Source organism: Falco peregrinus, chromosome 5, assembly GCF_023634155.1.
Source record: "Falco peregrinus isolate bFalPer1 chromosome 5, bFalPer1.pri, whole genome shotgun sequence".
NCBI lineage: Eukaryota > Metazoa > Chordata > Aves > Falconiformes > Falconidae > Falco > Falco peregrinus.
Window position 1 is genome coordinate 82,532,291 of NC_073725.1, and position 12,408 is coordinate 82,544,698.

General features: G+C 35.1%; 1 protein-coding gene across 4 annotated transcripts in view; it reads left to right on the top strand.

The window, feature by feature from the left end:
* TRRAP (transformation/transcription domain associated protein) overlaps positions 1 to 12,408 on the top strand; it is a 96,896-nt gene that overhangs the window by 11,445 nt on the left and 73,043 nt on the right. For all 4 annotated transcript variants that reach the window (XM_055804322.1, XM_055804325.1, XM_055804323.1 and 1 more), the window contains exons 13-21: positions 1,752 to 1,830; positions 2,842 to 3,076; positions 4,997 to 5,324; positions 5,446 to 5,543; positions 6,189 to 6,383; positions 6,893 to 7,084; positions 8,834 to 8,999; positions 10,268 to 10,524; positions 11,406 to 11,606. In XM_055804322.1, coding sequence (XP_055660297.1) covers positions 1,752 to 1,830; positions 2,842 to 3,076; positions 4,997 to 5,324; positions 5,446 to 5,543; positions 6,189 to 6,383; positions 6,893 to 7,084; positions 8,834 to 8,999; positions 10,268 to 10,524; positions 11,406 to 11,606 — 1,751 coding nt within the window. The remainder of the gene's footprint in view (positions 1 to 1,751; positions 1,831 to 2,841; positions 3,077 to 4,996; positions 5,325 to 5,445; positions 5,544 to 6,188; positions 6,384 to 6,892; positions 7,085 to 8,833; positions 9,000 to 10,267; positions 10,525 to 11,405; positions 11,607 to 12,408) is intronic.

The window sequence follows — 12,408 nt, forward strand, 5'->3', positions numbered from 1 at the left end:
ACAAATAATGCCATTGTACCTTACTGTGATGTGTTTTGTGGAACTTTGCTTCTGATTCCTAAAAGCGAGGGTGGAGGTGAAACTGTACTCGCTCTCTCCACTATTATCACCGCAAAGACTGCCCCTGTCTAAGAATATCAGCAAAATGTGGTGTGTACATAAATATTAGATGGAGGTTTTAAAACCTGGCTTAGAAGATAGAATTCAAATTGAATTTAGAAACTTACCTATTTTCATCCATATTAAGCCATTTCTTTTGAGAATTTTTACTGACGTGTCCATTTCAAAAAGCTAGAATGGTTTGTATGGTGTTTCTGAAATTCTAACGACTGAACGTTGTGACCATTTCTTAATTTCAGTGCAAAATATTCTTAAGTTACAAAGTTTAAGGAGAGTTCTATCAGTGGTCTGGTGTAAACTATTACTGCTTGCTTTGTTTTAATTTCTCTTGCTAGCTCACATTAGGATTCACAGCACAGGAATATGAATGTTAAATGTGTTCAACACACAAACTCTCAATTTGCATTTCCTTTGCTTTTTTTCATTGTCAGGATTTGTGCCTTAATCTCTTTGCTAACACTAGCGCATCTAAGACTGTTTTTTCAGAGTGGTTTGATGATCAAAGGTAGTTCCTTTCCAACCATCTTTTTGACTCACCTTATTTCTCCACAGTATTATTTGCTGGCTATGGCTGAATTTATTCCCACATCATGACTGCTGTGGTGGTTGCGTTGTAAAATAATGGATTGTCTTTGCATCCAAAATCTTTGCTCCCATTCTTAATTTGCTTTTTCCACTGTAATTCTTTCAGATCTCTGCCCTCCTCAAAAATCAGTGCCAGTGCTCTCCTTTTCTCTTCCTCTGTATTTTTGCAGAATGTCACATTCTCTTAAAGCAAAGACAGCTACTATATTGTCCTTTTCGTTTAAGTAGACCTCACTGATTCCTTGTCTATTTCAGATTTCATTCAGGAAATGATGAATTTTTATCTTTATTATTGTTTGGAAATCTGTGGAGAATGGAGGCTGCTGGATATTCCTCTTTGTCTTTATTTGTCTTTTTGCTTATTTTTTACTAATTTTTAGCTTGTGCTATTTGGAGGTGGGAGCAGTTAATCCGTCCTGTCATTTCCATCATCTGCCTTCGGGGGGAGAGCAACCTAATCAATTCTATGAACTTGTTGATTTCTGTATTTAAAAATCAGATGCCTCTTTGGTCTTGCTTTGCCACTTGATTTTGTTTTTGAAATCTTCCTTTTGTTCCTTGACACCAAGTTGCATGTTGCTGCAAGTTGCTCCTTATATTTTGGGATAGAGCTTGTATAAGATGCCAGGCAAAATTGAGTTGTGTTGTACAGTGTTGCCCAAACTTGTCCTTTTCAGTAGCTCATTTGTTACATTTTAAAATTTCTGCAGAGTTGAAAATAAGCATTTTTTTCTCTTTCCAGATGTAACTGTTTTTGTAACATCAGTGCTGTGGCTTTGCCTGTGTACTGTGTACTCAAGGGGCAAGTGTCAGTGGAGTTCATAGTCACAAGAGGTTAATTTAAAGTTTCCTTGTAACTGACACTGCCTTTTATAAGCTTCAGGAATGAATTTTATAATAAAACCACTTTTCTGACTTAGGTATAAATACCTAAGTTGCATGATTTAATGCTTAACTATCTTATTTTGATTATTTATTTTGCCAATCATTTTTTCATTGCCAATCATTGCTTTTTCTTTTTTCTCTTTATTTTTTTTAAATTACAGAATTTATTCCATGTATGGACAAACTATTTGATGAATCTATACTAATTGGCTCTGGATACACTGCCCGAGAGACACTGAGGTATGACAAAGTTTGGAGTGCCTGCCGCAGCTGTTTTCTTTCAAGGTTTACCAACATTTTAGGGTCCTAAATCTTTGCTTTAAATAACTAATTTTATTAGATCATAATATTCGAATGGTTTCTGCTGCTGTAAAGAGTGGTGGTTCTTTAACACTTTTGATGGCGTAGCATGGTAGTGTGAGTGTAGGGCAAAATGAGATAAATGGGTGAATGAAAATTATTTCATGTTTTGAATTACAGAGCACAGCCACAACAGTGGTCACAGTGAAATCAACTCAGTATCTTCCCAGTATTTCAAGAAATACATCTTGTGTCCAGTGTAAAATCTGAATGAAATTTTAAACTGTTTTATCAATCAGTACCTTAAAACTTACTCATTTGAATTGAAAAAAAAATAAATGAGGAGTATACTTACTTGCTGTGTCTCCAAATGTACTAGTTTTTAGGTGCTTTTGCAGACCAAATTAAAATATATGAACTGGCAGAATTGTTTCCTCATGCTGAAGTATCAAGTGTACCTTATTGACAACATGTATTAGATTGAGTAGTATCTGCTAGATGCTTAAACCTGGTATTTGAAAAGAAATTATATTAAAAATTTATCAGGTTTTGTAACTACTTCTGAAATGAAGAATCATCAGCAGTTAATTGTGAAACAGCTTACCAACACTGCTTAAAATGTGGCTTACAACACACTAATTTGCTTTTAATTGTATGTAAATGAAAATATGTGCTGGGGATGTTCAGCAGTGGGGGAAGAAAGATCAGAGAGGTAATATCAGTGTTGTGGGATAAATCAATGAATGCATCTTTGGTTAGATTGTACAGGTTATAGTTCTCTTGTGTAATTGTAAAAGCCGTGTGAGATCTGGATTTGCATATAAAAAAAGTAGAAAATCTGGGTTTAGAATCTTGGAAATAGCTCTGGGCAGTAATTATTGGTTAAGTCCAATTAACAACAATTTTAATTGTCCTCAATGTGTTTTCTTCATTTCTTGTTTTTACTGATAGACCACTTGCATATAGTACGCTGGCAGACCTGGTACATCATGTCCGTCAGCATTTACCACTCAACGATCTCTCCCTTGCTGTCCAGTTATTTGCCAAGAACATTGATGATGAGTCCTTGCCTAGCAGTATCCAGACAATGTCGTGCAAGCTTCTGCTAAATTTGGTAGACTGTATCCGTTCCAAAAGTGAACAGGAAAATGGAAATGGTAGAGATATCCTCATGAGAATGCTGGAGGTATTGATTTAAAACATTCAATAAGAAGTTGAATATCCTATTTTATAGTATGTTGCCAATCTCATTTTACTTTCTCCTTTCTTCAGAAATGAGAGTATATAGAAACAGTCTGCATACTGTATTTCATTTTAGTACCTCAGAGAAGGGTTTTTAAAATGCTGTGCAACAGGGACCATCTCTCAAGTATAGCGGAGATGCTTTGCCAACTCAGCTTATTCATTCAATGACTTCTTTCAAAGAAGGAAACCATGTCTGTGATGCTGGGGGTAGCTTAACTGTTATTGTTATTTAAATTTTTCTTTTAAAATTTAGTTGTAATCTTCCCTCCCCACCACTGCTTAAGGGTATGTAAGAAAGGTATTCTTTAATGCCTTCTGTGTGTGTGTTTTGTCTTTTTTTAAACCCTGAAAGAGGATTATTTCACAGGTCCTTGGCATAGCCCAATACAATGTGTAAAACATGAAATATTTGTACTCTGAGGACCTACAGATCCTTTTTAAGGATCTTTTTTATATGGAGGCTTTTTTTTGTGTTTTTTTTTTTTTTTAAATCAGGGATGCACCTGAAAAGCTGGCCTCCCTGGTGTAGTGCAAGTGAAGTAATACCTGTTTGCTGTAGCCAGGTTGTTAATGGAAAAAGATTGTGTAGTGTTTCTTCTGCCATAACATGAAGATACACTCAATTGTAGAGTAAAACACTTCTAGGGTAAATACTGATTTAATAATCTCATTTTGGGATGCGAGATCATGGCTTGAAATCTAAATCAAACTGGTGTTAATGCTTTAAGATAACTGAGGAAGCTGTATGGCTGGTTGTTTTGGAAAGGGAGATGTAGGAATTCTGAATGTCGTGGATCCCCTGCATCATTGACGCTTCTCTGTCATTGATAGCCTGTTGTGGTTCTGAATGCACCAGGGAAGAGATTTAGTCATTTTAGTAATTTTCAGATTATTTGGTATTAACTGTGAACTTATTTTTTTCTTAAGGTAGCAGTAGTTTAGGGAATGGCTTTCATCCTAAATACAAAATACAAGTGACAGTGCAAGTGAAAAATCTGGATAATATGCATTGTAATGGGACCTTTATTCCAGATTTCTCGTACTGGAGTAGCTTTCTCATAGGGTTGTCTTCCAAATAAACTTGTGCTTTTTCCCCCTACTTTTTGAAAAAAATCTGTAGTGTTGCACAGTTGTTTCTTATTTGATAAACAAGTGTTCGTTTTGTAATAATACGTGAATTCAGAGAAGATACATCTAGGGAAGAGGGGGGTAAACAGAACTGTGGTGGTAGTTGGGAAAAATCTGAGCAAGCTGAGTACATCTAGACTTTAAAAGCTGGGAAGTACAGAAAATTTTGAACTGAAACCTTGTACAACATGTCTCTTGTTTAGTATTGGCCAAGTGGCAGGAATGTTGGGAGACTGTTCTACAAGATTGATTATTGCTTTCTAAATCTGATATATTGCATAAAACTAAAACTTAACCCTATAATGAATACATCTTTGAATACATCTTACATGTTACAAATAGGTCTGAAAAATTTGAGGCATTTATGCTTAATAGTACACATTTTTAGACTGAAATATTAAGTCTTATTTTTAAAAATGTATTCAGATAGCTCTTCATTTTAAGTTAAGTGGAATTGTAGAGAGATCCAATTTTAGTTGATGGTTTTACTAGTTTTCAGCAAATATTTTTACTCTTGGAACTTGTTAAAGGTAAGCAAACTACTTTAAGCGTATCAACAATGTTTGCAGTGATCTGAATGACTTCAGAAATGGTCATAAATCTTACTGGTCTTGGTCTGCTGAATTGAAGTATTAGTATTACTAAATTCAGAAGGATTTTTGAAGAAGAAACTTACTTTTTGTTTTCTTCCCCCTCCCTGCTTTTTCATTTCCCTTCCCTCTTTGTGCCTTAGGTTTTTGTTCTGAAATTCCACACCATAGCACGGTACCAGCTTTCTGTAATTTTTAAAAAATGCAAGCCACAGTCTGAACTTGGGGCTGCTGAAGCCGCATTACCTGGAGTACCAACGGCAGCAAATGCAGCACCTGTTCCTGTTCCATCTCCTGCCCCAGCCACTCCAGTGGCCCCTGCACCAGTACCTGTATTTGAAAAACAAGGGGAGAAAGAAAAAGAAGATAAACAGACATTTCAGGTCACAGATTGTCGAAGCTTGGTAAAAACTTTGGTCTGTGGTGTCAAGACAATCACGTGGGGCATAACATCATGCAAAGCTCCTGGTGGTAAAACTGCATCTATTTAATTATTTTTATCTTTTGTAATTCTACAGTTAAAACTCCCTAGCATGAAAGCAAATAGTATTTTTAATGGTTAACTACTGTCTTATTCTTTATCTTTTTTCAGAAGCACAGTTCATTCCCAATAAGCAGTTACAACCTAAGGAGACTCAAATATATATAAAACTGGTAAAATATGCAATGCAAGCTTTAGATATTTATCAGGTATGTAACCTGGCTGCATAGCACTCTTATTTATACAGTTACTGTGTGTTAGATCTTTTAATAAGGATTTGTTTGTCAGCTAGAAGACAAATTTCACATGTAGTATATTTTCATTAAATCTTCAACTTCAGGACCACAGCTATTAGGAAATTTCATGAATTTCGAAGTACTTATTGCTTGCAAGGAATAAATTATTTTTTTAACGCTGTTATTGTCTGTGTTTATGCAGGCAGGTTAGACTGGAAAAAAATGGTCTTTCACATAGCGGATTAGATCTTTTCTTCAAAGTGATATTTTTTGCATCAGTTGAAGCATTCACGTGGCTGTGTTTATGTTCTGTAGTTAAAGTAGTGATGACATGCCAATGTACATGATCTGGAATTACGTAACTTTAGGAATGCACTGTGATATCTCCTGCTGTAGTTGTTTTCCACCCTGACTTCATGGTTTTAAAATCTGTGCGGAAAACTCTTATTTTAATATTTTCATTGTCACTGTTGGCTCTTGGCCCAACTTCTAATTGTATGGGGCTTGCATGTGAAACCTGTAGTATATCAGGTTTTTCCAAAACCTTTTTTTAAGAGTAGTGGGGGAAAAGTTATTCAAATTCTGTAACCAATATATGTGTTTTCTCAATTGCTGTAGGTCCAAATAGCAGGAAATGGACAGACCTATGTTCGAGTAGCAAATTGTCAGACAGTCAGAATGAAAGAGGAGAAGGAAGTTCTCGAGCATTTTGCTGGTGTGTTCACAATGATGAACCCTTTAACTTTTAAAGAAATCTTTCAAACTACTGTTCCTTATATGGTGGAGAGAATCTCAAAAAACTATGCTCTCCAGGTATTATGTTTTTGTTTACTTTTTTCAGATGATAATAAAGAGCACTTAAAAAATAGCTTATGCCTTGGAAGTACACAAGGCTGGATTTATAAATGGTAATGTTGAAATCAGCATGCAAGATTTGAAGCAGTCTATAAAAATACTTTGTAAAGATGGGTTTTCAAAAACTTTCCAGATTAAATGATGCAATACAAACATGAGCACTTCAGTTTAGAAGATACGAATGGACTTTATTCTTGAAAAGTATTAACATTGTGGAGTTCTTTTTTTCTTCAGGTAGTGTTAGTGTTCTGCAGTTTTACAGAACACGAGTCCTATAATAAACATTAAACTTGAATACCTAAGTAATATGCATGTTTGTTTTCCATTGAGAATAACCTGAATCACTTGGGTAGCGGTGGAGGTGGGGAAAGAAATCTGTCTTAGTTTTTTGTTTTAAATTGGTAGTGCATTTATCCCTCTGTTCTTTTCATTACAGCAACAATAACTCTTGTGGTTTCCTTTTACAGATTGTTGCCAATTCCTTCTTGGCAAACCCTACTACCTCTGCCCTCTTTGCAACGATTTTGGTAGAGTATCTTCTGGATCGGCTGCCAGAAATGGGCTCTAATGTGGAACTCTCCAATCTGTATCTCAAGCTGTTCAAGTTAGTCTTTGGCTCAGTTTCACTATTTGCAGCTGAAAACGAACAAATGCTGAAGGTAAAGGTCATTTGTGTTAAAAATAAAAAAAAAAAATCTGTTTTGACTTAATACGTTCTTCAGATGTGTGAAGAAATTTTGTTTTACACTAACATTTTATAGTGTTTTCATGTTTGAACCACTGTTAGTGATATATCTCCATTTTTTCCAAATGCCCAGTACATTGCCTTATTTATGAGATGGTTTCTGTGAACGTTTGCTTCATATTTGAAACTATAAAGTGACATACTAATTCTGAGTATAAATGACTGATATGTGCTTGTGGCCTGATTAGGATTACCACAGACCTGTGTAACTTCATGGTCAGGATATGCTTATCTTCTTGCATGTTTTTTCCCCTTTGTTTCCATATTAATTTAAGACTTTTGCTTAGACTGGAATCACTTTTTTGTGTGTTCGTGAATCTTGTTCATTCATGTCATATTCGATGACATGTACCTCTCGAGTCAGTTACTTCTGTGCTTTTAAGAAGTCTAGGTTAAGGAATGCTATTCTTTTTCTATTGACAACATATTGCCTGTGTATTCCAAGGATCTATTTATGTTGATGAGGTCATCATTCAGTGAGGTTAGAAATACTGAGCTTGAAGCTAGTGTGTTTTTAATCATAAAAGTAACAGCTGCCTATATCCAGAAATAATTGAACGCTGCTCCTTCTCTCATAATTTCTCTCTATTTCTCTTCTTCCAACTTAAAATTTCTGATACAGGTAACTGTGTGATAATTGTTTCGGTGCTGAATGATTTTTAACAGTAAGTTTAGTTCAGTTTTCTGTGCAGAACAGAGTAGGGACTAATAGTTTCCAGATTCTTTGAAAGATAAAAGTAATATGAAGGAATATTCATAAGTAGTATGAACCAATATTCATATAATCTTGCTTAAATTCTTCTAGTTTGTCATCAGAATCAAGGTCATTAGGATTTTATAAGCTGCAAATTCAATGTAAAGAGTGCGATTTACTACCTTCACAGTCTGATGCTTCTGTTGTGGGTGGTTTTTTTGGGGTGGTGGTTTTTTTGTTTTGCTTCTACAGGATTGATGATACGGGCCTTGGGTAGACAATTTAACTGAATGATGAAGGCTATTTGCAGTATTTGCATAAGCAGTATAGAAAGCTTTTGGATGTTAATAAAATCCAGCGTTGTGTCACTGTTTGTCCCTGATCCGTGGGAATCCTTGTCTTTATCAATTATTTTTAATGATTCTTGCAAACTGTTGATGTCCTCTGTTCTTGAAGGCCACCAGTTTCATAGCTGGTTTTTTACTTGTAAAAGTTTGCTTTCAAAGTAAAATTTTAGCATTCACGAAAATGAAGAATTAGTGATGAAATTAGATCAGTAGTAAATTAATATTGTGAAATGTCTTCTTTTGTCATTCTGACACTTCTTCTGATTTCTGCTACACGTCCCTAGGTTCTGTGGAGCAAATATTTTTCATTGTGTCAGATTTACAGTATGTTTTGTTGTTCTAATGAAGTTATTGCTGGAAGTAGCAAGCAGAATTGATCATTTGGCTAATATGAAAGCAGGGTTTAACTAATTAAACAGCGCTTTAGGTTCTTGATACTGTTCAAATACAGGTTTACTTTTCAACAGTTCTTCAACAGCGGTATAAAATCAGCATATGTTGTAGTACTTGGAATAGCAGAAGGCTTTTTATCTGAAAAACTTGTTTCATGCTAAACTCGTACAGTGTAATGATGATAAAATCGATCATTTTTAATCTTAAAGCATATTTTATTTTTTTTTAGCCACATTTGCACAAGATTGTGAACAGCTCTATGGAACTTGCACAGACTGCCAAAGAGCCTTACAACTATTTCCTGCTGCTCAGAGCACTGTTCAGATCTATCGGAGGAGGCAGTCACGATCTGTTATATCAAGAATTCTTGCCGCTGTTACCAAACTTACTGCAAGGTAGAGCAATACCTTCTTTCCCCTCCCCAGTTTCTGATCTTTTTGTGTAAATAGTAGTAATAAAGTTATGTTATGTAATTAAAAAACCCTCAAACTGAAGCCCTAACCCTGATAAGTAGGTTCTTATTTTGAGCTTAGCAGTTGATTATCTTCAATGTGGCTTGTTTTCATTTACTGTCAGCTGCTTCAGGCTCCATAGTTTTGGCTGCTTCACAATTTCTGCTGCTTGTTTTTCTGCTTTTCATTGTGGGGCTGTTGGTTGGGTTTTTTTGGTTGGTTGTGGGGTTTTTGTTTTTTTGTTTTTTTGATTTTGTGTTTTTTTTTTTAATTTTTTGCTTTGTTAGCGTAAAGCATTGAGGGGTAAGAGTAATAGGAGAAGCAGTGTTGCCAGGCCATCACTAGTTTTGTGGGGAGGACCTTACAGATGAGCTCTGGTGGTTCTGTACTTGAGGGTGTGTCAGTGCACCTGCAAGTGCATAATAAACACAAGTAGTGCCAGTTTGCAAAAAGAAATGGAAAAAACAATCGGGTTGATTAATTGAGGATTTGTGCTTGTAAGGACTGGTGTTCCAGGGGTACTGAAGGTGAGCAAGGAAATGTGGAGAACTACTTAAACCTGAGGACAAGCTGGTGGGAACAATGCCAGGAATGTGCAATTCTGTGGTTCCCATCTACAGCTGTAGGGGCAATTTTTATTGTAGTTAGCAAATATGTATATTACTTGTAAATCACTATGTAAAATATATGTCGCTGTAGAAGTGCTAGCTAGGCTTATGAAATATATAAAATCTGGATGGGGAGAAAAATAACTTGGGGAACGTGTTTAGTCTGTATGGGGCAGTGAATGTACTTGAACTCATTTAATGCTACTTTTCAGGATTTCAGATACTTCAAAAACAGTTTGTTCTGTGTGGTTTTTTTTCTGTTGATAACAAGGCTGAGGTTTGGGTCAAGTAATCTTTTTCTGGTTTTCATCCCCTGTATTCAAATGCTACTTTATTGAATCTAATATTAAATTTTGGAATATTCATAGATGATTTTTTTTGTGTATGCATGTACCTGCAAAAGCATTTGCTGCATAACATCCTTAGATGTAAGTTATATTTATGGATGATACTGTATTTTGTAAATATGTTATTTAGAGTGCTATAAGCTTTACAGAATTTAAAGATGTCAGGTTATTTTGAATTTAGGAAATACAAATTTTTAACAATAAGCTATGGACTGTCTTTTTCCTTTGAGTGTATAACACTACCAATCATTTTCAGGACTTAATATGTTGCAAAGTGGCCTTCATAAACAGCACATGAAAGACTTGTTTGTAGAGCTCTGCCTCACTGTGCCAGTTCGTTTGAGCTCATTACTGCCTTATCTGCCGATGTTGATGGATCCCTTGGTGTCAGCTCTGAATGGATCTCAGACCCTGGTTAGCCAAGGCTTAAGAACTCTGGAATTGTGTGTGGATAATTTGCAGCCAGACTTTCTGTATGATCACATTCAGCCAGTGCGAGCTGAGCTAATGCAGGTAAACGTGTGGTTTCCTATTAGACCACAAGAGGTCATTGATTTGCTAAATATTATTAGAAATGTGTGTGAACCTTTGGTTATAAAAACTTGAAAACTCTGTCATGAGAACCATACAGTTTGAATTGTATGTAAAAGGCCAGTTGGTGTTGTGCTGCTAAACTGAGAACTCTGAGAAATTTAAAAGTGAATTAATAATTTCTTCTATATCTCCTGTTAAGGGGTTGAACTTAAGACTTGGGACTCAAATAGCAAGAGTATTACTATGTTTAAGATGAGCTGGTACAGAAAATGATTACAGTTCATTAATTTTTTTTAAAAATGAGAAAAGTAATTACCTTCAGCATGTCATGATTGACAGCTATATGAAGTCTTATATATACAGTGAAGATGATGTGGTTGAAATTTGGAACAATGTTTTAAATGTGGCTATTTCCCCTAATACAGTGCTTGCATATGCTTTATCCTTTAAATATAATACTTACTTCATTTGCTTTTTATATTTAAAATCTAGCATTTTGAGGTTAATTCACTTCGGCCTTAACTGGCCTGCTTTTTTTTTTTTTCTTTTTAAGAATTCCTAATGTTGTTCAATATTAGCCATAAATGTGAAACTTCATTTCAGTGTGGCAAAGATTTTGTAGCCGATCACAGTAATCTCATCTAAAACTGCATTTAGGACAACCTTGTTACAAAGCACTTGATTGGTTGCAAATTGAGACTGCTTTTATTCAATATAGATAAATATTTTCTGGGGGTTATGCAGGATCAGTTCCAGACATAAGAATAAGTGTTTTCCTTGACTTTTTTTTTTTTACATCACAACTTGAAAAATTATGAAGTGTGACTGGCCTGACCACGTAATGTTTAAAATACTTACAGGCTTTGTGGCGTACACTGCGCAATCCTGCAGACAGTATTTCTCATGTGGCTTATCGTGTACTTGGTAAATTTGGTGGAAGTAACAGGAAGATGTTAAAGGAATCGCAGAAACTACAATATGTAGTCACAGAAATTCAAGGACCCAGTATTACAATTGAATTTTCAGACTGTAAAGCATCCATTCAGCTCCCAATGGAAAAGGTAAGGGCTTAAGTTATTTTCTGTGCTGAGAAACTATTTTACTCAATTTTCTTTTATTACAGACTTTTTGGAAGCTTGTTTGCTTCTGAAACCTTGATAAAATATGCGGTATGTCTGCCAGTTCCAGATATGAGTTAATGAATATCTGTATTACAGAATTTACACAATTGAGAAGTAGGTTTTAGGATCTCTTGCATACCTGATTTTTTTTTTTTTTTAATATTCCTTCAGTTAGACAAAGAGATTTCTAATTAATCTATGTTGTAATGGAGAAAAATAATCTAAACTCGCTTATGCTTTTTTTTGTTTTTGTTTCAAATAATTTTTGAGTTGCTTTACTTGGCAGGTAAAGGATAAAATGTTTTGGAAATGACTGCAAAGAGGATTTTTGCATTTTTACCACATAATGCTCAGTTGAGAGTCTCTGTGTAAGGCAGGTGGATCTACGCTAACTTCTTGCTTCATTTTGACATGCAAAATTAGCAGAAGCTTGCCAGCTTGTGCTTTCTTTATTTTCCCTTTAAACCATTTTTTTATATGTCACCCCCGAAATAATAGGTTTAAACATGCTTTTCCACTTTTACAAAATGATAGGATAGGGAACTAAAGTGGCACAAGTAAATGCTTTCTGTGCATTTTTTTCACCTTCCTAACTTTTGGTGTATTGCTTAGATTAGGAGCAGAAATCTACTCTAAAACCTCACTATTTTCTTTTTGAAGCGTACCAAAAACTTACTGTAGAAATTCTTCAGAGTTGATTATTATAACAACTCCAGAGATTTGGTTTTGTTTGTTGTCTCTA